Genomic DNA, 27,254 nt, shown 5'->3' with positions numbered 1-27,254 from the left:
AACACGTCTCCTAAGTTGTTTTTCTAGCCAGGAGTTTAAAATCTTTGCACTGGCAAAAGGCTGTGATTGATTCAGACATTTAAAATACAAAAAAAAAAAAAAAAAACCATTCCTAAAGCAAGGCACACACTTTTAGACCCAGAACTCTGGAGGCAGAGGCAGGCAGATCTCTGTGAGGCCAGCTTGCTCTACACAGTGAGTTCCAGAACAGCCAGAGCTACATGGAGACCTGTCTCCAAAAACAGGAGGGGTAGGGGGTTGGGGTTAGATTTAACAGAAAAGTGTACAGCTTTTGCATAATGGCGAGTCCACATATTCTTTGACAAATTTGGTACACACCTATAATCTTGGTATTCAGTAGACTGAGGCAAGAGGATTGCCACGAGTTTCAAGTTCTGGGTTGAAAAGCAAAGCATTTAATGTAGGGGTCCTCAAGATGGCTGAGTGAACAAAGGCACCTGCTACCAAACTGACAACCTGAATCCGACCCCCAGAACCAACAAGATGAAAGGAGAGTACCAACCACTTTATGACCTCTACCCACACATGCTTGTGCATATCCACATCCAAAATAAATGGAGGGAGAGAGGGAAGGAGGGAGGGAGGGAGTGTTTGTGTGTATGTATGTCCATGTGTATGTCTGTCCATTACTAGAGACTGAATCTAGGACCTCATGCAAGAAAAAAAATGTTTTAAGAATAATTTTAGTGTGTGTGTGTGTGTGTGTGTGTGTGTGTGTGTGTGTGGGTGTGTGTCTTTGTCTGCCTGCCTGCCTGCCTGCCTGCCTGTCTGTCTGTCTGTAATGAATGCCACATATACAGAGATACCCAGGAAGGCCAGAAGAGGGTTGTATGCTGGCAGATGTGGGTGCTGGAAACCAATGGGGTCTGCTCTAAGCACTTTTAAACCACTGAGCCATCTCTCCAGGCCAAAGGGGAAAAAATTCAATAAAAAAAGTAGTGTTTGTATTCTAAAAGCAAAAATATTCAGATGATTAACAACACTACTCCTCAAAAACCTCAAGGTTCACTTAAATCAATATCAACTGCTAAGTTATTCAATCATCATTATACAAAGAAAGAATCTGAAAGGAAATCAGGGCTACAAAGTGAAATTCATTCTCAAAAACAAACAAAACAAAAAACGAGAAAAAAACAACTTATGCCCTTGCTCAAGGCAATGCATTACCTATCCACTCATGCAGGCAATCCTAACTAAATGCAGTGGGGATAAATAAATAGATAAAATGTAGGACTTGTTGAAAAGTAAAATAAGAGGGGTGTGTGTGTGTATTTGTATTTTGGGGTGGGGGATCTTTGTGTAGTCTCGTCTGTCCTGGAACTCATTCTGTAGATCAGGCTGGCCTCAAACTCACAGAGATCTGCCTGCCTCTGCCTCCTGAGTGCTTGGATAAAAGGCATGCGCCACCACTGCCTGGCACATGTAGTTTTTATTTTGAAAAAACAAGTAAACTGTTTTTAAAAAAGTACGCAGGGAAACTCTTAGGTAACTTACAAGACTGAGAAAACAAAGTTACAAGACTCACTCAGGAGGCAGAGTGAGATGGATATCTGTGAGTTCAAAGCCAGTCTGGTCTACAGAGCAAGTTCCAGAGGAACTGTTACAGAGGAACCCTTCTCTCAAAAAAAGAAAGAAAGAAAGTTACAAGACTCACAAGCCTCCTCCCTAGTTATGCAGACAGTGAAAAATCCCCGGGGAGGGACTCCTTTGGAGCTATCTACAAGTTGTGCAGGGACTTTCAGGGACGACGACGTCGCTTTTATGAGTTGTCAGCTATGCTTCACAGTAACACAGCTGCCTTTAAGTCACCTACGGTCCTGTAAGTAACGCCCTACCTCCCGCCCCGAAAAACTCCTCACTATACTTAAAATAATAATAATTTTATTAAAAATTAAAAAAAAAACCTAAGCCAGGTAGTGGTGGTACACACTTTTAAATGCAGCACTCAAGGCAGAGGCAGGCAGTTCCAATCTCTGAGTTTAAGGCCAGCCTGGTCTACAGAGCAAGTTCCATACCTGCCTCGAAAAAATAAATAAAATAAATTTAAAAAACCAGAGTAGGACTGGGCATTGGTGGCGCACGCCTTTAATCCCAGCACTCAGGAGGCAGAGCCAGGCGGATCTCTGTGAGTTCGAGGCCAGCCTGGTCTACAGAGTGAGTTCCAGGAAAGGCACCAAAACTACACAGAGAAACCCTGTCTCAGGGAAAAAAAAAAAAGAAAGAAAGAAAGAAAGAAAAAAGAAAAAGAAAAAAACCAGAGTAGGAACATAAAATACCTACCCATAATGCCTGGAAATGCTAGATGAGGTAGTTTCTTTTGCACTGGAAGCACCCGTGAAGTCCACATCTGAGGTACTGGATGAATGTGCAATTCCCTCAGTTCTCCTGAGACAAAAGAATTTAAATGGTATAACAACTATATTACATAACAATAGAAATACTAATTCCCTGACAAAGAAAATTCCTAGGAAAGAAGAAAATTAACTATTTACCCTATAGAACAAGGTAAATCCAACGCAGAATTCTCTGAAACTGATTCCTTATCCTGGAAAATTACCAAAAAATAAAAAAAAAATAAAAAAAATTAAAGAAAGAAAAAAAAACATACTAAAAGGACAGTTCTGCTGTAACTGGAATAAAACACTCAATAATTACACAGGCCTTTACTGAGAACATTTACAAACAAACCCTCTTACCAAATGTGGCTCAGCAGTTTTCTGAATCATTTTTCTTGTATATGGGCCAGGAGGACGACCTACAGATTTCTTCTTTCCTTTTTTTTCTATCCCATTGCTTACGTCCCTGAAACAGAAAGCCAGTTTGCATTTAATCTTTGCATAAAGTAAAAAGGACAGTGGCTTTACACAGCTAATTAAATAACTTTAATTACATAAAAGTGTTCTCTTTACTATAACTCTAATATATGTTTATCACTTCACGATTTTAAAAATAATGAATCACCAGATAGCCATAATTGGCTAGATTTTTAAAAATTTTACTACTAAAAATGACTACAAAATTAGTCAGTCTTGTGAAAATAACAGTATTAAAATTTCAGTATCTATCAAAAGTTCAGTTCATCTTTAAATATATAGTCACATACATACTATCTCTTATATGATATATAAACATATAAACTCTTGAGTGACACCATCAGAAACAGGATCAAGCCAAAGGTAGCAGAACATAAACAAGAAATAAAATCTTCCATACTGGGGACAGGGCCACTGACAGGTCAAACAGCAAACGAGAAAATCATTCTCAAAGCATAAAGTACCAAGCAATACCAAGGGGGAAAGTCCAAAAGCCACGAGTATCTCTGAAAGAGGAGGAGAACAACAGGTACAAAAAGCAACATGAAGAATACGGACTCCATCAACAACAGCTGCTACAGAAAGGACATAAGAGGGATACAGAATGTTTCCTGTGCGCCGAAGGGCTCACAACACAGACCTTCACAAATAAATACAAGAAAGCTAATAACGAGTCATGAGGACGTTATCAGGAAAACGCAATCAAACAGAAAAGCAACACTACTATAGTAGACTGGAAAGAAGATAAAACCAGGAAAAAACTCAAAGTGGATGCAAGTGGAAGGATGACACTAGGAAAGAGAAGTAGGTCTAGAAGATCTTAAGGACAAGGACGGGTGGAATACACACTTTTACAAGGTCATCTAAAGACAATGTAAAGAGGACCACCGAACTAAAAGTAATAATACGCTCAGCCTTAAGAGGACCAGAGTATACATAGGGCCCAGAAGGAAGGCAGGATGCTTTGAAGGAAGCTGAGTCCTTCTTAGTAGCATAAGGTAATCTGAGAACTGCCACAGACGAAGCATCCTACTAATATCATCACAGCAATGTGACGTTTGTGGGATTCTTTTTTTCTAATCTATAATGGCAAATGATAGTAAAGGGTTAGATAAAATTGGAAAATGGTAGGAATAAGCATTTCCCTTTTAAATTAAACCATACAGTAGTATGTACTCTATTAAAACCTTAAAATAGCTATAAGGTATGGCCAATGTTTTGTAAAGACTTTTTCTTACTCTCCAGCATAACTATTCCACACTTTCCTCTGCATATAGCACTTTCAAGCAACCTTCCACCTCACAGTTCCTTGAGAAAATAGACTCCAGCCGATAACTTTACTCTCTAATTTCTACAGTCCTATAATCAGAACGATGCTTCGTCGGCTGTCAAAAGCCACTCTCAGACTGAGGCGACAGAACCCTTCCCTTCGGTCTCTCAGAGAGGTTCAGTCTGTGCTACACTCATCTTTTCTTGTCCACTGGGTCACTCTTGGTACACAAAAATGGATTCAAATTATTTCCTAACTACTAAAATAGCCGTCATGTTCTACTATCATTCCCATCTTCAGCTGCCAATCCATTTGTCTGCTTCACTTTACAGTAAAACTTCTCAGCTTTGATGACAGTTTCCTCTCCATTCTTTTCTGCCTAATTCAGGATTCTCAATTCCCTCCTATTCCTCTTCTCTTTATTATCTTCATTATTATTTGACTATGTTAGTGTCCCTGACATGCAGGAGAAGCATATTTTTTATACATAAATCAGGAAGTGCAGATACAGTCACACTTCATTCACCTCAGTCCAATCTTTACTACTCTAAATAAAATACTTTTGTCAAGGTCACCAATAACATGATGTTACAATATCCAGTAAACATTTTCCTCTTGCATTTTACTAGTTTCCAGTATCATTTAATTTATCCATCATTGAAACAATTAGCTTCTTTTGGTTTTCGTCACATCAAAGCTCCTGGTTTCCTTCTACCATGCTGGTCATGCTGTTCTCATCTCCTTTGTTTATTTTATACTTTCCAACTTTATAAACTTCTAAATCCAGGCACCATCTGCAATCCCATTCTCTTCTCTTCTTGTTCCCTAGATCATTTTATTCATGCTAACTTTAGAAATCAGCTTTTAAGTTTATATCATCAATCCTGACCTTAGAAACAGAAGTCACTTACATATCATTTAGATATGAATCACAAGAATCTCGACTCAATGAACAGAAACAGGAAATGCTCCCACCACCTCACCATCATGTTCTTTCTTATCCTGGTAACAAACCAGCATCCATGAGTTGCTCAAGCTGGAAATCTGGAATCTGTTAACTTATCCTATTTTCTCATAAATTTAGTTCAGTAGCAAATCTCATCAATTCTCCCAAAACCTATTCATTCCACTTCACTGCCCAAGCAGGCATCTCATCCAGACAAAATGAGTCTTTATCTTTTCCTACTTCTATTCTAACCTCTGAACTACCTTCGAAATAACTGTTTTAAGGAAAATTAAGTCTGCTTACATTTAAAGGGCAACCATTGTTTGGTGGGAACAGGGGATCCCCATCTACAAGTTGCTCTATGATCAAGACCAACCCAATCTTTTAAATATCCAATCCTTACTCTCTAGTTCCCATTCATATCAAACTAGTTTTCTATGGATTTCTAGACTATGTCTCATGGCCTCCACATCTGTACTGCACCCTGGAGTATTTTGTCCCTTTATTCTTCATACTCTTACTCTAAATTAAGTCTCCAATATTACCTTATATAGTCCTTCCTTACGCCTCCTCTTTCAGAACATTGTTCCCATCTCTACTGACCCAGTGGGGTCTAAAACAGTGTGTTAACTCTAAATGGCATCAGAATAATCAACAATTATTTTACTTGTTTATTACATATTTTCCTCACTATAGTGTAACCCCATCAAGGAAAAGGGAAAAGTATGTCTTGTCATTATATCTTCAGCACTAGAAAGTAAGGCATCTGATTAAAGTGCTGAATGAATGAATAAAAAGTAAATCAACAGATGTAAATATTTTATTTCTTTAAATCAACTGTCTATTCTTTGAATGCCAAAAGCCTAAAATAAATAAATAAATATCTAACATCACATTTTCTTACCTTGTCTAAGAAGGAAATCATGAGGTGGATCTGGAGTTGGGGAATTGTCCAGGTCACTGGGCCACTTTCACATGCTCTAATACGACCATATAACACACATATGCAGTCTCAGATAAGCTAAGAGAACACTACGCCACAGATCAACTTTTACCTTGAATCAGATACAGGTTTGGATGCCTTTCTGCCTTTAATTTTAAATTCATGAGATGTTCCTTCAGGTTCTTTCTCTGCTTTGAAAGCCACATTTGGTGGCACAGGAGGAACACGAATTCGCAACCCAAACAAATGCTTCTTCTTCTTTATTTCTTTCCCAGACATAAACCTAAATTTTTAAAAAAATTTACTAAAATTTTAAAAACTGCACATATACATGGAAGACCTAACTTACAACTTTCAGATACAGGCCCTTATGAATAAAAAGCTACCCATACCACAAAAGTATTTTCCCCTTGATTTCCTTGATTCTTATCTACCCCAGAGCAGGCTATAGATTCTGATCTACAGGCTATCATAGGTGGAAGGGAGAGGGACAAGAATAGAGAAAAGTTTCACGGTCACCTTCTTCCAAATATGGCTTCTGGATTAGGTGTGATAACAGACACCTACAGTCCCAGTACAAGGGAAACCAAGCTGGGAGGATTATCTGAATTCAGGTTTTTGTGGTTACTCCTGTTATGAGACAGGGTCTCATTATGAAGGTGAACTGGCCTTGAATGCATGATTCTCCTGCCTCAACCTCTTCAGTGCTTGACCTTATAGTCCTGCTTCTGGCTCTGAACCCAGGACCTTGGGCCAGCCTGATCATACACCAATACCCTGCATCTAAATTAATAATTAAATAACTAACTTCATAAAGTATTTAGTCCCACCAGGCGGTGGTGGTGCACGCCTTTAATCCCAACACTTGGATTGCAGAGGCAGGCGGATCTTTGTGAGTTCGAGGCCAGCCTGGTCTACAGAGCAAGATCCAGGAAAGGCGCAAAGCTACACAGAGAAACCCTGTCTCAAAAAACCTAAAAAAAAAAAAAGTATTTAGTCCTAATAAATTCTATTTCAGAGTATATTTGTAGCACACAAAATCTGACCAGAAATAACTTTTTAAAAGAGGCCATCTCTAAAGACTCAAAAGATAAAATGAGTATATAGAAGGCCAGATATCAAGTTGAAAGCAATTTAGACCCTGTAAGTGTTAGTATAGGCTTAGGCCTCTGAAAAACACTCTCCCCTGGCCTACCTTTAGTCTTTAAGATTTTTGTAACCAAACATTTCCATGTACCTTAACTCTACCAGAGCCTTCCTGGCCAAAAAACCTCCATCAGTCAGTTGTTTGAAATGTTCTTCACTTTTATGCACCTTTAAGAATGTGCAGCTCTCATGTCTACCAGTAACAGATGTATTTCTGATACTTTAAGGTGGAATTAAGAATTGATTCAAACAATATTTTATCAGTACAATTAACTACTCAATTACCTTATACTTTTTCAAGCTAATTTAAACATCTAGTTATAAGTAATTAAAACATATCTAATAAGAAAATAACTGTCAAGTTCAAAACAACAACTTGGCAAAACCAAAACTTTTATAATACACTGTAACTGTGTGGGAGTTGCATACATACATTTATAAAAATTTCTTTGGCATTTGGAAAATATTTTCAAGAAATGCAGACATGCTGATTTTAAAGGAGGAAGGAGGGTGGTCTGTACAAGAACATAAGATCTTATCAGTGGATCATCACTCATCAACACTACTACTTCTCAGGAACTGACTAATAGCAATAACCAATCTTAAAGAGACCCTCCATTTCTTTGTGTATTCCCACTAGCTAACAAGATTTCACTTTATCTCCACTATTTTGCATTACAGAGTAAGTTATTACTGAAAAATGACTCTTCAGGAGAACAGACTAAATCCAGCCCCTCCGAATATTGGCATGCTTCCCACCACCCCTTCTCAGAAGTATTACTCTTTCCTTCCCAGCCTCCTAGAATCCCTGCTTTACTTTGACCAAAAGAGACTAGGACATTAAACATTTAGAATGGTATGTACTTTTTCCATACACCAATCCCAAAATTCTTAATGCCCTTTCTCTTTACACTATCTCCCTCATGGGGATATGTAAAATAAATCCACTTACATGGTCTTGTAATCATTTAATGCCTCCAGAACATGCTCATATCTTTCAGATTTGGGTGTGTCTGCCAGCTGTGAAGTATTAAGAAACAATTTAACATACTATAATTTCATTCATTAGTAATATACAAGTGCTAGACAGAGCTATAGGATGCAAAGAAAAGTATTCTGAGCCAGGCAGTGATGGCGTACACCTAAAATTCCAGCACTCGGGAGTCAGAGGCAGGCGAATCTCTGTGAGTTTGAGGCCAGCCTGGGCTACCAAGTGAGTTCCAGGAAAGGCGCAAAACTACACAGAGAAACCCTGTCTTGAAAAAACCAAAAAAAAAAAAAAGAAAAGAAAAGAAAAGAAAAAAAAGTATACTGATTTGTGTTCAGAAGACCTAACTTCTATTCTGTGTCCTCACTGACACTATGTGACCTACCTAATTCCATTCAACCTCAAGACTTACTTTTTAAGTTACAAGAGGAAAGTTTAAACTTTATATTAATTTTGACAGTTTTGTTACATGAACTGTAACATTTCTGTGAAGCAATTGCACATTATAAACACTACAAAACTGATATATTAGTAGTTGTATTCAATTTCTTATAACTCTATGACCTAGAGAAATATATCTCTGTTACACATAATCTCTAAATAATCTCTACAGTAACAACAAAATCATTGTGAAACTGGGTTATTTTCACAACTGTACACTTTAGTGGGTCCCAAATATCTCAGCACTTTTTCAACTTCACAAATCACTTTTTAAAAATCTATATATTTGATGTTCTATTTTGTTTTAGTAGCACCTCCCCATCGCTGTACCTCTCTTCAAAATTTAAAGGTTATCTCCTCTTATAATGTGCATGGGGGGAGGGGGGAAGACAGAGAAATACAGAGAGAACCAATTTAAATTAAAGCCACAAACATTTAAAATACCATACTTGGCTTGTAAGTTTACAGTAACATGTTTTTTACCAGTTGAAGTTCCCAAGCCTAAAGACACATCAAGTAATAGAGAAACTCAATCTGCCAAAAAGAATATGGGTGCTAGAAAACACTCACAAGTCATTATTCCAACTCTGTTTTATAGACGAATTAACATAAACGATGTTAGGAACATAAGTAAAACCATTTCGTGTGACTCCAAATAATGTAATGCCTTTAAGATAGGAGCCTGTCACTAGGCACCTCAGACTGGAGACAGTCATCCTAACCCTAAACTCTGTTATATTAATTAGTCTTTGGAAAGGATCACATGCCCAGATAACACTTCTGGCATTTATTTGTTTGTTTGATTATTTATTTATTTTCCATGCAGGGCTTCTCTGGTGTTTGTTTATTTACTATTAATTATTTTCCATGCAAGGTTTCTCTGTGTAGCCTTGACTGTGCTAGAACTCACTCTGTAGACCAGGCTGGCCTTGAACTCAAGAGACCGGCCTGCCTCTGCCTCCCAAGTGCCAAGATTAAAGGCGTGCACAACCACTGCCCAGCAGGCTTGTGTTATTTCTATACAAATGTAAATGCTACTATGTAAAATATAGCACTTCCTTCAATAAAACATACTCTTTGACAACAATTTATGGTTTTGACACCAATACAATATTAATATATAACAATTAAGGTCCTAAATATTGCTGTTAGTGAGACTTTTTTTTTTTTTTTGGTTTTTCAAGACAGGGTTTCTCTATGTAGTTTTGGTGCCTGTCGTGGATCTCACTCTGTAGTCCAGGCTGGCCTCGAACTCACAGAAATCCACCTGGCTCTGCCTCCTGAGTGGTGGAATTAAAGGCATGCGCCACCACTCCCTGGCGAGACTTTTTTTACTTAAAAATATACTTCTACTACACTCCATTATCACCAGCCATCTTTCTTCCACAGTATCTTGAGTTCCCTCCACCTTTCTCTCTACTCAGAAGTAAGGCCACACTACCTATAGCCTCTTGTCATTCTTGGTAGTTTAAGGTTTTAAAAAGTTTCACAGAAAGACTACAATTCACAGGAATTGAGCTATTCAAAAATCAAAGATTTAAAAATCATAGTAGGAATCAAAAAAACTGGTATCAGGCAGAGTTCAGAATCCATTAGTATCTTATGTTAAACCCCAAAGTAATCTAATATAAACACTTCAACTAAAAAACATTAAAAGTAACTTTCCTATTATGTCAAATTTAATATTGTTGTATTAAATGTTTTTATTGTCCCAAAGAAAATATTTCAAAACATAGAACTAACTTAAACTCTACTAGCTACATATGATAGTCATAAAGATGAGGAAAAAAAACATAAAACTATCAATTATTAAGCAGGTATGGTGACCTAAAAGTTAGCACTTGGGAGGCAGAGAGATCACTGTCTAAGTTTCAGGCCAAGCTGGTCTGCACAGAAAGCTCCAGACAAGCTAGGGTTATACAATGAGGCTATATCCAAAAGAAATAAAAATTTAAAAAGCTATCGTTATCTTCTGATATAGTTACAAAAAGTTTTAAAGTAGGCACAGTTGCTGAGGATGTCTTTCTGTGTACTGCTCTGATTGGGACCACCACTGCACAGCCCCGTTTTTCTTTCTGAGACAAGATCTCACTTGGTAGCAGACTGGCCATCAATCGGTCGTCAGTTTGTAGCAGTCCTCTAGCTTCAGTCTCCCTCAGCTAGGACTACAGGTATGTCACACCACATCCAGCTCTACATTCCTTTTCCAAAAGCTGTTTGCAGTACCAGCACAGGTAGCTAACCCTTTGCAAAGGAGACATCAGAAGAAGTCACTCTGCAACTAATTCTACTACTAAGTGGATCCCAGCATTCCTAGACATTAGAGATATGTAAGAGAGAAAGAATGCTGGTTACATCTTCAAGATTTTTCTACAGGAAACTGAAAAAGGAAGAGAAATTATACATAAGACACCTAATACAAAGAATTTTTCTTATCTTTAACTACAATGATTCTTACTTCAGAATATGGAAGAATTAGATAATTTATTTCCACCATGTATAAGTTTCCCAAGACAAGGAACATAACACAGTAAAAGGGCTAGTTGTGATATTCCAAACTTACTTCAGAAAACTTAAAAAAAAAGTTTTAACTTTAGTTGTCTGACTTGTTCATGTGTCTTCATTGTCTTTAAAAAAAAAAAAAAAAGACATCAAGCAGCTTTAAGATCACATACCTCTCCAGGGTGCAATCTATCCCAGTTTTCATTAATGTATGTCATAAGCTCAAGTTCAGAGTCAAAGTATTTCTTCTTGTGAATAACACTTAGGTTGTAAAGGCATAGGTGTGCTATATCTACCCTGAAATCCAAAAATAATCAAAATATACGAAAACAGTGTTTTTGATTATTGTTAAGAAATCAGTTTTTAATAAAACCAGTGTAATAAAACCAAAGTGACATACTTAGGTGAACAGGCAGTCAATAACCTAAATCATAGTCACAATACAAAAAAACGTTACATGTGAAGAAAGTGGAAAATATTAGCTTATATGAAATAATTATAAACTAAAACATACTCAAACTACTTCTTAAATGAATTAAAAAAAGATCTGGCACCAGGCTGTGGTGGCACATGCTTTTAATCCCAGCACTCAGGAGGCAGAGGCAGAGGCAGAGGCAGGCAGCTCTCTGAGTTCAAGGCTAGTGTGGTCTACAGAGGAAGTTTCAGGACAGCCAGGACTACCCAGAGAGACTCAGTCTCGAAAAAGAAAAAAAAAAAATCTGGCTATAAGAGAAAATGACTGATAATTAAGATCACGGTGTTTCACTACAAAGCGGACTGTTCATTACTGGGCCTGGTACCATCTGCATGAGTCAAGGCATCATCTGTTCTTAAGTATGTAAAGCTCAATAAAAATTTGTAAAATTTTAATATACACATTAGATCTCCAAAATTCTTCACATTTACCACAAAAAATTACTACACCAAAGCAGAAACTGTTATATTATTTTTATCTGCTTCTCTTGTGACACTCTGAAGGCATAAAAAGCTGAAAACACAAAGAACTTAAAAGTATAAAAGACAACTGAAAGCATTTATATATACCCTTCTATAATGAACAGCGTTATTAACATAACAATAAAATGGATAATCCTGGTAAAGGTGGCATAAGCCTTGAGGATTAATAAAAGAAGTAAAAGCCAGGTACAGAGAACAAAATTTTATATACTTTTCATGTGAAAGGTTTTATATGATATGGCACTTCTTAAAAAAATAGAAAAGTTCATGCTTACCACTGTAATGGTAGACGTTTGAGGTATTCTGGTCCAGAACTGCAGACAGAGCAAATAAATGTATAAAACCTAAAGAAAGGAAAAAGAAAAAAAAAAAAGTTGTTTTTTGTTGTGTTTTTCACAGTCCATGGAGGCTTTTCATTAATGTGTTTTACATCTCTAGAAAAAGAATCCCAGGACTTTTCCTCCTGTGTGTTTTCATCTTTCTTCTCCATGGTCCATGATGCCAGCTGAGGTTGTCAGTACAGTGAAGCCAAGCTGACGGGATGGGAGCAGATTGTTCTGCCCTTTTTCTAGATCTTTGAGTTGCACATCAAATCTAGGGCTTCTCACCCCACACTTGTTCAACCTGCCTGGGAGGTTCATGACGATTTTCCCAGCTCTGTGGTCATCAGTGATTTCAAACTCAACAATGTAACCATGCTTCATCATCACAGTTAGGAACCTAACGATGACTTTGGAGCATTGTTGATGCTCTTGAGGGCATCAGCCAGGACATTCATGCACACCATGGTGATGGCGCGGAAAGATGGTGGAAAAAGCTCAAAGTTTTAAGTATTCAAAGGTAAATATAAACTAGTTAACAATTACAGCCAATATTCAGCAAATGATATAAGGCTTCATAATGTAAGGACTGATACACAAATCAAAAATGTAATTTCAATTATGACAGTAACAACAATAATGGTTAAAACTCCTGTCTGGGGGTAAGGGACAATTTCTTTAACCATTAGAGAATTCTGAAGTTGACAGATTCACCAGTATTCACAATAATAGCTTATATGTGCCAAAATCTATGATGGCTATTTCTATAAGCATTATTTCACTCAATGTTCAAAATTACCTGTAAAATAAATTCAAAAGCACACCAAAGTCAAAAAGACAGTAATTTTTACATACACTAAGATTTAAACCAAAAATTAATATGAGAGATCAGTAAGTCAGCTTTACTGATCAGTCTTAATTTTTCTTCCTAGAGCTCAATTGTCCTACCCTAATATCCTGACATAAAAAGGACACTCTATCTGCTTTCACAAGTTTTTAAACTTAATATACGATTTGTACGTCCTTTGAGATTCCCGAAGGAAGGATAAGAATAGTTTAGAGAACTGTAGAGTAATAAAGACAAATGTAAACACCGAGACAATGCTTAAAAGCTTTCCAGAATAATATTCAAAAGCATAGAAAGTATATATGAAGCATGTTTACTGTTCAGTATTTTCCTGAGTTGATCCCTTTACACATCACTGTCAAAATTATATTTGGAAATCTGAAACTTCGAAATAACCACAACTACAAAGCAACCATGACAAACCAATCATTGAAATTCAAATGTTCTTCTTACCTATCTCCAAACAGCATTGGCTTTTGAAGGCATTGCACACAAGCCTCATGAAACCACTGCTTACATTTGCAACACTGCAACATCTTTAAATACCAGCTGCCAAAGAAAAAGTGCAAATTAATACTTTTTTTTTTTTTTTCCCCAAGACAGGGTTTCTCTGTGTAGCTTTGGAGCCTGTCCTGGATCTCGCTCTGTAGCCCAGGCTGGCCTCGAACTCACAGAGATCCACCTGCCTCTGCCTCCCAAGTGCTGGGACTAAAGGCGTGTGCCACCACCGCCCAGCCAAATTAATACTTTTTTTTAAATATCCCACTATATAATTCAAGACTGGCCTCCAACTCACAACCCTCCTGACCTCTCCAGAGCTGAGATTACAGATGTGCACCACTACTGTCAGGCTAAATTACTACTTATTGATAAGGCAAGGGTTCTTTTAAAAAAAAAAAATACTGCATTATATAATAACCAAAAGAGTTCTGATAAAAGTACTACATTTCGGCCGAAGAGATGGCTCAGAGGTTAAGGGCACTACCTGCTCTTTCAGAGTTCCTAACTTCAATTCCCAGCAGCCACGTGGTGGCTCACAACTATCTGGTGATGAGATCTGGTGCCCTCTTCTGGCTTGCAGTCATACACGCAGATGGAATATTGCATACATAATAACTTTTTTTAAAGTAGTTATTAATTTCTGATATACTTAGTATTAATTTTTCCCCAAAAAGGTTTATAATATCAATTATTTCATCCTTCCTCTTCTATATGGGAATGTATATGCTCTTTAAGCATAACTAATATTTCAAGTCAATAATGCCTTTGATCTCTCTCAAATCACAAGATTCAGGGGTTTTTGCTTTTTGTAGTGAGATCTAATTCAGGTCGTTACACACTATACCAATGAGCTGCACACCCAGACAGCACTTTTTATTTTGATTGTTGTTTTTCTTTGGTTTTTGTTTTTTGGAGACATATCCCAGGCTAGCCTCAAAATTGAAGATGACCTCAAAACTGGGTCCCTCACACCTCTCTAGTACTAAGATGAATTACCACTTCACCCAATTCATGAGGTGCTAGGAATCAAATCCAGGACTTCAAGCCTGCTAGACCAGGCACTCTTACAGTTGAGCTATAACCTCGGCCCTCTTTTCTTTTCTTTTTTTTATCATTTTGAGGTCTTATGCTGCACAGGTGAGTTTCAAACTTCTAGGCCAGGGGTTCTCAACCTGCGGGTTCCAACTCCTTAGGGGTTGTTAAACGATGCTTTCACAGAGGTCACCAAAGACCATCCATAAACACAGACATTTACATTATGATTCATAAGAGTACCAAAATTAGTTATGAAGTGGCAACAAAATTAATTTTATGGTTGGGGGTCACCATAACATAAGAAACCATATTAAAGGTCACAGCATTAGGAAGGTTGAGAGCCACTGTCCTATGCTGAAGCAGACAGCCTTCTTCAGCCTCCTGAGTAAATACAACTACAGACATGTGCCACCAGGCCTGGCTCTTAGGTGGCTTTTTTTTTAATTTATGTGTATGTGTGGTTGCCTGCTTCACTGTATATGCATCATGTATATGCAATGCTTTGCAGAGGCCAGAGAAGGTACCAGATTGCCCCGCCCCAGAACTAGAGTTACAAGTAGTAGTGAGCTGCCAGTGGGTACTAGGAATGAACCCAGGTCCTCTGCAAGAGCAGTAAATTCTCTTAATCACCAAGCCATCTCTGCAGTCCGTTTGTTTGTTAGTTTGTTTTTCGAGACGGGGTTTCTCTGGGTAGCCTTGGCTGTTCTAGAACTCACTGTAGCCCAGGCTGGCCTTGAACTCACAGAGATCTGCCTGCCTCTGCCTCCCAAGCACTGGGATTAAAGGTGTGTGCCACATCACCCCTCTAGTCCCTATATTTTTTATTTATGTGCCTGTATGTGGCTATACACATGTTGAGTGCAGTTGCCCACAAAGCCCAGAAAAGGGTGTTGGATCCTCTGGAAGTAGAGTTAAAGGTGGCTGGTTGTGAGTCACCCAGTGTGGTTGCTGAGAACTCAACTCAGATCCTCTCTGGGATCCAATGTCCTCTCTGACCTCTGAAAGCACTGCACTCATGTGCACATGATCCATATACAAACAAATCCACATATACAAAATTTAAAATCTTTTAAAATAAACATAAGACTCCCAAGTATGGCTCTCTAGTACCTGGATAGAATATTTCTTTAGTAAAAGCCTCATCTGGACTCCATCATTTAACTAAAATCTCTCTTAATTACTCATTCAAATAATATTAAGCATATTTAAATTTTTAAATTTTAAGCATACCAATTTTTAAACGTGTAATCACATTAAATATAACATCTAATGAACCGAGTAAACTTCACACTCCAAAGTGGCAAACTGGGCCTCTACAGCACACATTTTCCTCCATAATTTATTTTAATGTCATGTCTGACGTAAGCAAGAAAGAAGAGGGAGGAGGGAAGAGGAAAGAGAGGATGGGAAGGAAGAGGAGAAAAAAAGAAAAACAGGAATGGTATTTCCTCAGAGTTTTTATTTTAACTGACTCTTTCATACATTTGCAATTCATTCTTACACCTCAGTCAGTCATAATAAGTCAAACCAAGCATGGTAGTAAGCACCTGTAATCCTAGTGCTCTTGAAAAGGCCTGCAGAATTTGAGGTCAATTTGGAAGTATATACAGTAGACCACGTCTCAAAACATGAAAAAGAGGTCTTCATAAAGTTTTTTAAAAAAGAAAAAAGATAATGTGCATTAGCAAAAATCACTTCAAAGGACATTTAGATAACTGTGTTTACTTACTCTCCAGGGCCTCCACAATAGCAGTAACACTGCTGGACATTGGTTTTATGACCTGCATCCCACTCAAGGTCTGCCACACTATAGGGTAAGGTCTGCTTCATGACTTGCAATGCTTTGGCATTTGGTCCTTTCTTAAGCGCACCACCCCTCTATATATTAGAGGGAAAACATTTGAAAAAGTGAAGGTCAAATTTTTAACCAAATTTTCTAATTAATAACTCTATAATTTAAAAATGCCTGACACTTCTGAAATAATTTCCATTCTAAATTTCTATGATATCCTATTGTCTGATCTGTTATTAGTAATATATTTATTTTTTTGTCCCAATCCCCACACCACTATCAGAAAGTACAAATAACTGCAAGCCATTTAAGGATTATTATTAAAACAGTAATTTTTTCTAACCAGCATTAGCTGCTAATTTCATTCAGAACAAACTTTCCAACGTACACAGTCATTTCAATGATAATGCCTTACAAATTCCATTTAGGGCTTTAGCCCAAAACACTTTAAAAGATACCTTTGTTGTTGTTGCAAAAACACACTGTCGACAGAGCCATTTTTCATCTGAATCAATCACACTCGAATCAATATGAGGTGTGTGACACAACTGATGATACCCTTAATATCAAAAAAAGCATAAAGCAAATTCTATTTTATTAACAAATACTGCAGAACATAAAATTTTCAAGAAGGTATTTTAGTTTTAGTTTTGTTGTTCCCTACATTATAAATGATAAATAGATCTTGCGATACAGTTTCAAACTAGCAAGACAAGTATTTACAGTCATTAATCTTCAATAGGCTCATTCGGTATTTTATAAAACTAAGAAGAATGAATGGTTACCTTGACCACACTTATCACATATAACCATTTCATTGGGAGCTTCTGAATACTCTTCTTGACATATTGTACAGACCATTTCCCCACTCCCAGTGGCTCCTGAAATATGAAAAGCAACATTAAACAGTCATGAAGAATTTCACAGAACTTTTATGACTCAGTGTAGCCATATGGCCTTCCCACCGTGACAATAAACTTCAGAACTGTTTATTGTTTTCTTTTATAAGAGTTGTGGTCACGGTGTCTCTTCACAGCAATAAAACCCAAACTAAGACACTGGAAGAGATTTATTAACACTAGAACTACTCTATAGAATGCACATCTACTCAGGTTCATGTATTCACTCATCTTATACATTAGTATCATGAGACCACAGGGAATAGGCAAGGAAGTTATATGCTCCCTTTCTGGTCTTAAGAACAGTTCTTTTTACTAATTATGAAAGAGGCTGGATACCAAGTATTTCGTGGCTGAAGTCTAGAAATATAGTGTTTAATAATATACCTGAAGAGAATTCTACTGCAACAAAAATTGGAAGTGCCAATTAGTTATATGTGTCACCTAAGAAAGAAATTACTGTTTCCTTAGCTTTTTTTTTTTTTTTTTTGGAGACATGTTTTCTCTGTGTAGCCCTGACTATCCTGGAAACTGATCTATAGACCAAACTGGCCTCAAACTCAAAGATCTGTTTGCCTGTACCTCCCCAGTGCTGGATTTAAATCAAGTACCACTACAACTCTTTAAAAAAAAAAAAAAAAAAAAAAAAAAAAAAAAAAAAAACCAGCCTACCTGGTCTACAGAGTGAGTTCCAGGACAGCCAGGACTGCTTTGAAAAACAAAACAAAACAACAATAACAAAAAAAGACCAAAAAAAACCCCTTCTCAGGTGGGTGGTAGTGGAACACACATTTGATCCCAGCACTCAGAGAGGTTGAGACAGGTGGAGTTCTGTGAGTTCCAGGCCAGCCTGGTCTACAGAGCTAGTTCTAGAACAGCCAAGGTTACACAGAGGAACCCTGTCTCAAAACAAAACAAAGCAAACCTTCTCTGGGCAGTGGTGGTGCATGCCTTAAGTCTCAGCACTTGAGAGGCAGAGGCAGGTGAATCTCAGGGTTCATGGCCAGCCTGGTCTACAGACTGAATTCCAGGACAATCAGGGTCACACAGAAAAAAACTGTCTGGAGGAATGAACTGGACACTTCAAGGCCAGGTGTATGGCACACACTTTTAATCCCAGCACTCAAAAGACCAGGGCAGGTTGCTCTCTGTGAGTTCAAGGCCAGCCTAGTCTACAGAGCTAGTTCCAGGATTGCCAAGGCTACACAGAGAAACCCTGTCTCAAAAAAACAGAAAAAGAAAGAAAGAAAGAAAGAAAGAAAGAAAGAAAGAAAGAAAGAAAGAAAGAAAGAAAGAAAGAAAGAAAGAGGGAGGAAAAAATAAAAAAACAAACAAAAAAAAAAACCCTTAACTTTGTTTGGTGATTTTCTTGAGACAAGGTCCTACTATATATCCCAAACTGGCCTGCAACTCACTATGTAGCCCAGGGTTTGCCTTGAATGCTTGTCACATTATTTCAGCCTCGGTCTCCCAATACACGGTAATATTTCTTCTACCAGAGCATTTTCACACAGCCAGTTTTCAAAACCATAACTCCTAATAGCTGCATAACATTCCATCTAGTGAAAGAAAATAAATTTGCTTTACTATATCTTTATAACATACAGGTAACGTAGAAGGTACCAATTATAATTTTGTTTGTAGCATTGACTATTTATTTAGGTCTTCTGTCCCTTCCAAATTTTGTTTCCTGATATACCTAGTGGGACTTGTTCCATAATTCCTAGGCTTACAGCCATAGATAGAGAGTAGTCAATCTGAGCTTAGCCTTCTCATGCTAAATGTGCTGTTTCACAAGAAAGGGCTGTATAGCTCCAGCCAGGAGTAGGTGCCTAAGATGACCCCCACTATATCCATGTGGACTGGTGAAGAAGAAGGCAATTCTGCAGAAAAGGAGTTATTAATCCAATAAACTGTATGTATTCACCTCAAGAAATGAACCTAAGGAACCTGGGAATTATCTTTACTTGTGAAATCCAAGTATACCTTTTTTAATATCAAATTTACAAGATTCCTGGACCATTGCACATGGTCTTCCTTACTACAGATTAAGCCATCTACAAAGTCTTAGCTTTTTCAGCTTAGTAATACCAAAATGCTGGGCAGAAGATAGTTCAGTGGTTAAGAACACTTGCTCTTCAACCGCAAGTATGAGTTCAGATCCCAGTAGTCATAGATACAAATACTTGTAAACCCAGCTCAGGTGGGGGGTAGTGTAGCAGGAATCTTAAAAGTTCTTATTAATAAAATCAAACCTGAAGCTAGTTATTGGGGTGAGTGCTGGAAGATCAGAGAAGCAGAACAAGCCACAGCCACCTCACCTCGCCAGTTCCTCAGCTGGTCCTGTTTCCTTCAGACTGGAAGCCTTTGTGATCTCATCCGAATGGATCTCAGCTGAACTAGTGCTCAAAAGCCTAAAAGCTTTACCAGTAAATGCTTCTAGTTTCTGATCCTCACGCCTTATATTATCTTTCTGCTTTCTGCCATCACTCCCTGGGATTAAAGGCTCACTTTCTGGGATTAAAGGCGTGAGTCACCATGCTTGGCTGTATCCTTGAACACACAGAGATCCAGATGGATTTCTGACTCTGGAATGCTAGGATTAAAGGCGTGTGCTACCACTGCCTATCCTCTATGTTTAATATTGTGGCTGTTCTGTCTCTGACCCCAGATAAGTTTATTAGGGAGCACAATATTTTGGGGAACACAATACCACCACAGGGTGGTATGTGCAGAGATAAAATAATCACTGGGGTTTGCTGGCTTTCAGCATCAATGAGACACTAGCCTCAGGTTCAGGGAGAGACCCTGCCTCAAATGAATAGGTAGAAAGTTGTAAGAGTACAATATCCAACACATTCTTCTGACCTCCATAAATAACCCCCTACACACACACATGAATAAATAGTTAATCTTAAAAATATCTATCAAGGCCGGGCGTTGGTGGCGCACGCCTTTAATCCCAGCACTTGGGAGGCAGAGCCAGGCGGATCTCTGTGAGTTCGAGGCCAGCCTGGGCTACCAAGTGAGTTCCAGGAAAGGCACAAAGCTACACAGAGAAACCCTGTCTCGAAAAACCAAAAAAGAAAAAAAAAAAAAAAAAAAAAAAATATCTATCAAATATTTACTTCAAATAAAGCTATAAAAGTGGGCATGGTGGCAAATAGCTTTAATCCCAGCAGAGCTAACTCAACTTTTTGTTGAGTTCAAAACCTACCTGTTCAACATAGCAAGTTTCATGCCAGCCAAAAGTACACAGAGAGACTGTCTCAAAAAAAAAAAAAAAAGGTGCTAGGCAGTGGTGGAGCACACCCTTAATCCCACTTGGAAGGCAGGGACAGGTGAGTCTCTGAGTTCCAAACCAGTCTAGTCCAGAGCTACACAGAGAAACCCTGTCTCAAAAAACCAAAACAAAATAAAATAAAACAGCTACAATAAGGCTAGAGAGATGGCTCAGTGGCTAAAAGCAGGTGTTGCTCTTCTAGGAGACCAGAGACCAGTTCTCAGCACCTATGGGCTCATAAACCCCTGTAGTTCCATCTCTAGCATATCTGATACATCAGGCCTCTTCAGTCATCTACACTCATACACATGTTGTACACTTTATTTTATTTTTAAAGATTTATTTTATTTTTATTATGTATACAGTGTTCTGCCTGCATGTATGCATGCATGCGCTTAACCTCTGAGCCATTTCTCTAGCCCCACACTTTATTTTTATTTTCTATTTCTAAATTCAATTTTTTAATTAAAAAAATACAAGAATAAAGCTATAGTAAACATTTCTTTTTTTGGGTTTTTTTTTTGTTTTTTTTTTTTTGCTTTTTTATGACAGGGTTTCTCTGTGTAGCTTTGTGCCTTTCCTGGATCTCGCTCTGTATGTAGTCCAGGCTGGCCTTGAACTCACAGAGATCCACCTGCCTCTGCCTCCCGAATGCTGGGATTAAAGGCGAGCACCACCACCACCCGGCAAAATGTTACTTATTTTTATTTATTTTTTATTTTTATTATTATTATTATTTTTGGTTTTTTGAGACAGGGTTTCTCTGTGTAGCTTTGCGCCTTTCCTGGGACTCACTCTGTAGTCCAGGCTGGCCTTGAACTCACAGAGATCCACCTGCCTCTGCCTCCCAAGTGCTGGGGTTAAAGGCATGCACCACCACCGCCCTATAGTAAACATTTCTACCTAGCTTCTTTTTAAAAAAATATTTTTCATTTATTATTTTATTGGTGTTTTCTTGTATGTATGTCTGCATAAAGTGCTGGATCTTGGAGTTACAGATAGTTTTGAGTTGCCATGTAGATGCTGGGAATTGAACCTGGGTCCTCTGGAAGGGTAGTCAGTGCTCTTAACCCCTGAGGCATCTTTCCAGCCACTCTACCTAGCTTCTTTTTCAATATTTTTCAATTATATTTTATTAATAAACTTCTAGAGAGAAGTTTACTGAATATACAGTTTGTTTTTATTCATTCAATGCAACTGCTGAAAAAATAGCCCAAACAGAAATTTACATTGTCAACAGCAATGCAAGAATATATTATTTCACAGAAAAAAATTAATACTAGGTATTAAAACCTTTCTAAGCCAGGCAGTACTGGCGCACACCTTTACTCCCAGCACTCAGTAGGCAGAGGCAGACAGATCTCTGTGAGTTCAAGACCAGTCTGTTCTACAGAGAAGAGTTTTAGGACAGGTTCCAAAGCTACACAAAGAAACCCTGTCTCGAACCGTCCATCACCCTCACCCCCCAAAAAAAAAGATTCAATTAAACTATAGAGAGCTTTGTTTATAAAACAAGGAAAAGGGAATATTTCTGTATATTGAATACATTTTTAAACCTCTCCTCATACATGCTACTGAGTCATAGAAAGACAGTATATTCAATTTATTTAGCACCAGAAAATGCCATGTTGAAGAAAGCTCAATTTAGTCTACATTGTGTTCAAGAGAAACAGTAGCACCTGCCTGTTTGGATGTCCTTCCAGAGAACCCAGGATTTGGAACTGTCCTCAAATATGATGAAGCAGCTCTGTTTCAATATGTTTATCTGCAACAGAGAGAATTCAGTAATCTCTTAAAACTATAAGCACAAGATTAAATTTTAAATTATTACAAAGTTTATTACAAAGACTATTAAGGTAACTTGCCTTTTTGATAGTTCCAAGATAAAACAAGCCATCTGACCATCTAGCTAGGACATCCTGACCCTCTTCAAATTTACACGCTGGCTTTTTGGCTTTATGTCCATCCTGTAAAGACAGCTTGTTCAAGGATGCTGGCGTCTTTTGGTTTCGACGTAAAGGAGACCGCTTGTGGACCAGTGAGTTACCTGCTCCTGTAGAGTCTCTATTCAGGAAATAAAAAGACCAAATGTAAGACTTACAAGAGTTTTACACCAATGATATATTTCATATGTTAAGCAATACTTTTGGTACAAAACCTTAATTTGTGAGAAAAACAACAAATAAATGACAAATGCTTTCAAAATAGATTTAAAACAAAACAGAAATAATTCATAATATTTTCTTGTTGCCTACCCTAAGTGAAGGATTCAGCAGTCATTTCACCAAAACACATTAAGACAACAGCTGAAAACAACTGGGTATGGTGGCAAAAGCCTGTAATGTCAGCATTTGGGAGGCTGAGCACAGGGAAAAGGCCAGGCCAGCATAGGCTACTTAGGCGTTCCAGGCCCACTTGAGCGACACAGTTGGAACCCTGCCTTTAAATAAAATTTTAAAGATTTAAGCTTCAACTTCTTAGCTAGGCCACATGTAAGTAAGATATATGAGTTCTGGAGTAGATGATCATGTTCACATTAATGGAGAAGGCAGTAGTATGGAGACTCACTACAGAAATTTTCTTGTTGGAAGAGGGAAGAATATATCAATCTAAAAATGCACACTTAAAAGTTGTGGTTTTTTTGTTTTTTGTTTGTTTTTTTCTCTTTTAATCAGGCAGTGGTGGCACACACCTTTAATACCAGCACTTAGGAGGCAGAGACAGGCAGATCTCTGTGAGTTCAAAGCCAGCCTGGTCTACAAGAGTAACCTTGTCTCAAAAAACCAAAAGAGTTCTTTTTAAAAATTGACAACTGAGGTGGGTTAGAAAGATGGCTCAGAGGTTAAGAGCATTCATTGGCTGCTCTTCCAGAGGTCCTGAGTTCAATTCCCAACAACCACATGGTGGCTCACAACCATCTATGAGATTTGGTGCCCTCTTCTGGTCTATAGGCAAATGTGCAGGCAGAACACTGTATACATAATAAATCAATCTTTAAAAAAAAAAAATTGACAACTGAACCAGTGACAAGCTCAGCAGATAAGGCACTAGCCACCAAGCCTGACCACCTGAATTTGATCCCTAGGACTTATGTGGAAGGAAATGAATAGACTCCTGCAATATGTCCTGACTTACACATGCATGTAACGGCACACACATACACAAAATGAATGTAATTAAAATAGAAAACTTTAGATTTCACAAAATCATACTCAAGTGAAAAGTATAAGATCTTACTTTTTAAGGAATGGTTCCAAATGATACTATAAAATCATTTTAACTTACATTTTAGTAATTCTTTTTTTTTAATTTATTTATTTATTATGTATACAGTGCACATATCACTGCAGGCCAGAAGAGGGCACCAGATCTCATTACAGATGGTTGTGAGCCACCATATGGTTGCTGGGAATTGAACTCAGGACCTCTGGAAGAGCAAGCAGTGCTCTTAACCTCTGCGCCATCTCTCCAGCCCCACATTTTAGTAATTCTGTGAACAGCCTAGCACAGCATCAATTTTTCAAAAATTTTTTATATATTTTTTATGTGTGGGTATTTTGTCTGAATTTATGTCTGTGCACCATGTCAGTGGCTGGTGACAGAGGAGACCAGAAGAGGATGTTGAAGCTCCTAGGACTGGAGTTTCAAGATGGTTGTGAGCCACTTTGTAGGTAATAGGACTCCAACAGGAGTCCTCTGGAAGAGCAGTCAGTGCTCTTTTAACTGCTGAGTCCTGTCTCCAGCCCCAACATCAATTTTCTTAAAGGACAAAGCAGTGTTTGGTTTCATTGTTCTGATTTAGATATTTCACTGGCTAACATACAAGGACATGTAAAACTATACAGACAATAAGAGAGCATAAAAGTTCAGAAAAAAAAAAAGGAAACAAAGTAAGAAAGTAAAAGTGAGAAAAAATCTCAGTAGCTAAGAACAAAGGAAACCTGTTTTCAATGCCTAAAAATAACACAAATTCTGGGAATCATGCCCATGCTACAGCATGGGATCTTGAAGACATTACACTAAGTAAAACAATCCAGATAAAACAGACAAGTACTGTTTAATTCTGGTTATATGAGATACACAAAACAGTCAAATTCATAGACAAGAAAGAAGCAGAATGGAGGTAGCTGGAGGTAGAAGGAAGGATTAAATGTTTATGGTTACAGCCGGGCGGTGGTGGCGCACGCCTTTAATCCCAGCACTTGGGAGGCAGAGCCAGGCGGATCTCTGTGAGTTTAAGGCCAGCCTGGACTACCAAGTGAGTCCCAGGAAAGGCGCAAAGCTACACAGAGAAACCCTGTCTCAAAAAACCAAAAAAAAAAAAAAAAATGTTTATGGTTACAGAGTTTTGGTATGAAAGAAATACATTTTAAAGTTGTCCAAAAAGAATTAACAATTGATACCTTCCCTCTAAATTGCTGAAAAATGTTAAATCTATGTACTCAACAAACTCAAAACCTACAAGTGTAGTAACTGCAAACAGTCACTGAAAAATGAAATGATAATCTTCAAACCAACAAAAGAGAGCTGGAGATGTAGCTCAGTTGGTAGAGTGCTGGCCTAGCATGTCCCCAACACTGTAAGACAAAAATAAACAAAAGAGCCGGGCGGTGGTGGCGCACGCCTTTAATCCCAGCACTCGGGAGGCAGAGCCAGGCGGATCTCTGTGAGTTCGAGGCCAGCCTGGGCTACCAAGTGAGTTCCAGGAAAGGCGCAAAGCTACACAGAGAAACCCTGTCTCGAAAAACCAAAAAAAAAAATAAAATAAAATAAACAAAAAAAATAAACAAAAGAAAACCAGGTGCAGGTGTAGTGGTACACCTAAAATCCCAGTACTGGGCAAGCAGGAAGATCAGAAGTTCAAGGTCATCCTCAACTACACAGGAAGCTTGAGAAGTGCAAGATCGGCCTGGGCTATGTCTAACCCTATATAAATAAGCAAACATCCCTTATCTAACTAACCCAAACTTGAATAGCATAATTAGTATGAAAAATAAGTCAGCAGAATGCCCCCTAATTCTGGAATGGAAACTATACAATCAAAGTGGCAGACACTCCCAGATACCTTCATATGCTCTGCTACGATTGATTTCAACACACCCTCTCCCTTTGTGGTGGTGATCGAAGCACCTGTCTTACTCTCCACTGTATTACTTCTCTTATGCAGCACACATTCTTTGATTAAACATCAAACTTTGTAATTTTTCATTTCCTAGTGTTTCTTCCCTGCTCCTGAAACTGCTGATGTGCTGTGTTTGGTAACAAGAACCCAATCTAGGAATAGGTTACACTTACCCTTTGACCTTACTTTTTCCTTCCTGTCCACAGCAAAATCTCTAGAAAGCTATTAAGAAGCCCAACACTTAAGAAGCAAAGGCAGGCAGATCTTTCTGAGTTCAAGGCCCAGTCTACACAGTATGTTCCAGGTCAGCTAGTGAGACCCTGTCCCAGAAAGTGGGGCTAGGGATAGAACGACAAAAGATGGCTCATCTGGGAAGTGCTCCCCACCCCAAACCCACATGGTAAAAGAAAAGAACTGACTCCCATAATCTGACAAGTTGTCCTCTGACCTCCACATGCAAGATGCTATGCACCTCCATACTCAATAAATACTAAAAATGAGGACACAGCAAGATGGGTCAGCAGGAATGGATGCCTACTGCCAAGCGATGACCTGTGCTCAATCCTCAGGATCCATATGGTGGAAGGAAAGAACTCCTACCAATTTCCTCTGACCTCCACATGCACATATATACACATGTCCACATATATATGTACATATATTACATACATACACACAATTAACAAATAATAAAAATAAAGATTAAAAAAAAAGAAAGAACCCAGTAAGGTTGCCAAAACATGGTCAACAATAAAGATTTATGTGTAGAGCCAGAGTGGTAGTGCACACCTTTAATTCCAGCCACCTGGGAGGCAGAGGCAAAAGGATCTCTGTGAATTCAAGCCAGCCTCGGGTACAAAGCAAGTTCCAGTACAGCCAAGGCTACAGAGAAACCCTGTCTCAAAAAAAAAAAAAATGAATAAATGAATGAATAGATAAATGTAATAGAATTGTTTTTCAAGTTTTTTAAATTGTTGTCTTTCTTTTTAATTACGTGTATGTGTGTCTATCTGTATAGGTATGTGTGCACATTAAGTGCAGGTGCCCTTCGAAGTCAGCAGTATAAGATACTCCGGTAACTGGAGTTACAGGCAGTGTTCAGCCACCCAACATGGGTGTTGGGAAACAAACTCTACAAACACAGTATGCACTTTTAACCACTGAGCCACCGCTCCAGCCCCTGGGATACCTAATTTGATAGAGAATGCCACTCAATAGAGAAAATGGTTAACAAAGGGCTAAAAAAAAAAAGTCTTCCCTTTTTGGTTTACTACACATACATTAAATAAGGCCCTGACTCAACAACTTGGTAATTGGCTGAATAATTTAAATAATGTAGATTAAAGAAAAAGAAATAATTTTCCCCACCTATCTTCCCATTTTGTTCCCCTAGTTAACTAGGAAATCATCTGAATTAATTGTTAGAGC

The 27,254-nt window shown here is 38.1% G+C and overlaps 1 protein-coding gene across 12 annotated transcripts in view; it reads right to left on the bottom strand.

The window, feature by feature from the left end:
• The window catches only part of Mtf2 (metal response element binding transcription factor 2), a 57,637-nt gene that overhangs the window by 18,672 nt on the left and 11,711 nt on the right, over positions 1–27,254 (bottom strand). For 8 of the 12 annotated variants that reach the window (XR_009381675.1, XR_009381677.1, XR_009381678.1 and 5 more), the window contains exons 2-15: positions 22,752–22,768; positions 22,570–22,671; positions 22,388–22,469; positions 17,308–17,403; positions 16,981–17,081; positions 16,460–16,608; positions 13,648–13,743; positions 12,303–12,371; positions 11,244–11,367; positions 8,092–8,159; positions 6,106–6,276; positions 2,718–2,823; positions 2,514–2,566; positions 2,302–2,406 (exon numbers count right to left, since the gene is read on the bottom strand). Coding sequence is in view for 3 of the 12 variants with exons in the window: in XM_059274936.1 (XP_059130919.1) it covers positions 2,302–2,406; positions 2,514–2,566; positions 2,718–2,823; positions 6,106–6,276; positions 8,092–8,159; positions 11,244–11,367; positions 12,303–12,371; positions 13,648–13,743; positions 16,460–16,608; positions 16,981–17,081; positions 17,308–17,403; positions 22,388–22,469; positions 22,570–22,671; positions 22,752–22,768 (1,339 nt within the window). In the remaining 9 variants the exon portion in view is untranslated. Of the gene's footprint in view, positions 1–2,301; positions 2,407–2,513; positions 2,567–2,717; positions 2,824–6,105; positions 6,277–8,091; positions 8,160–11,243; positions 11,368–12,302; positions 12,372–13,647; positions 13,744–16,459; positions 16,609–16,980; positions 17,082–17,307; positions 17,404–22,387; positions 22,470–22,569; positions 22,769–27,254 lie in introns of all 12 variants that reach the window. The other 4 variants (XR_009381682.1, XR_009381683.1, XR_009381681.1 and 1 more) reach the window with 1 other exon arrangement.

Source organism: Peromyscus eremicus, chromosome 10 (assembly GCF_949786415.1).
Source record: "Peromyscus eremicus chromosome 10, PerEre_H2_v1, whole genome shotgun sequence".
Taxonomy (NCBI): Eukaryota; Metazoa; Chordata; class Mammalia; order Rodentia; family Cricetidae; genus Peromyscus; species Peromyscus eremicus.
This window is presented reverse-complemented; position numbering and strand designations above follow the sequence as displayed.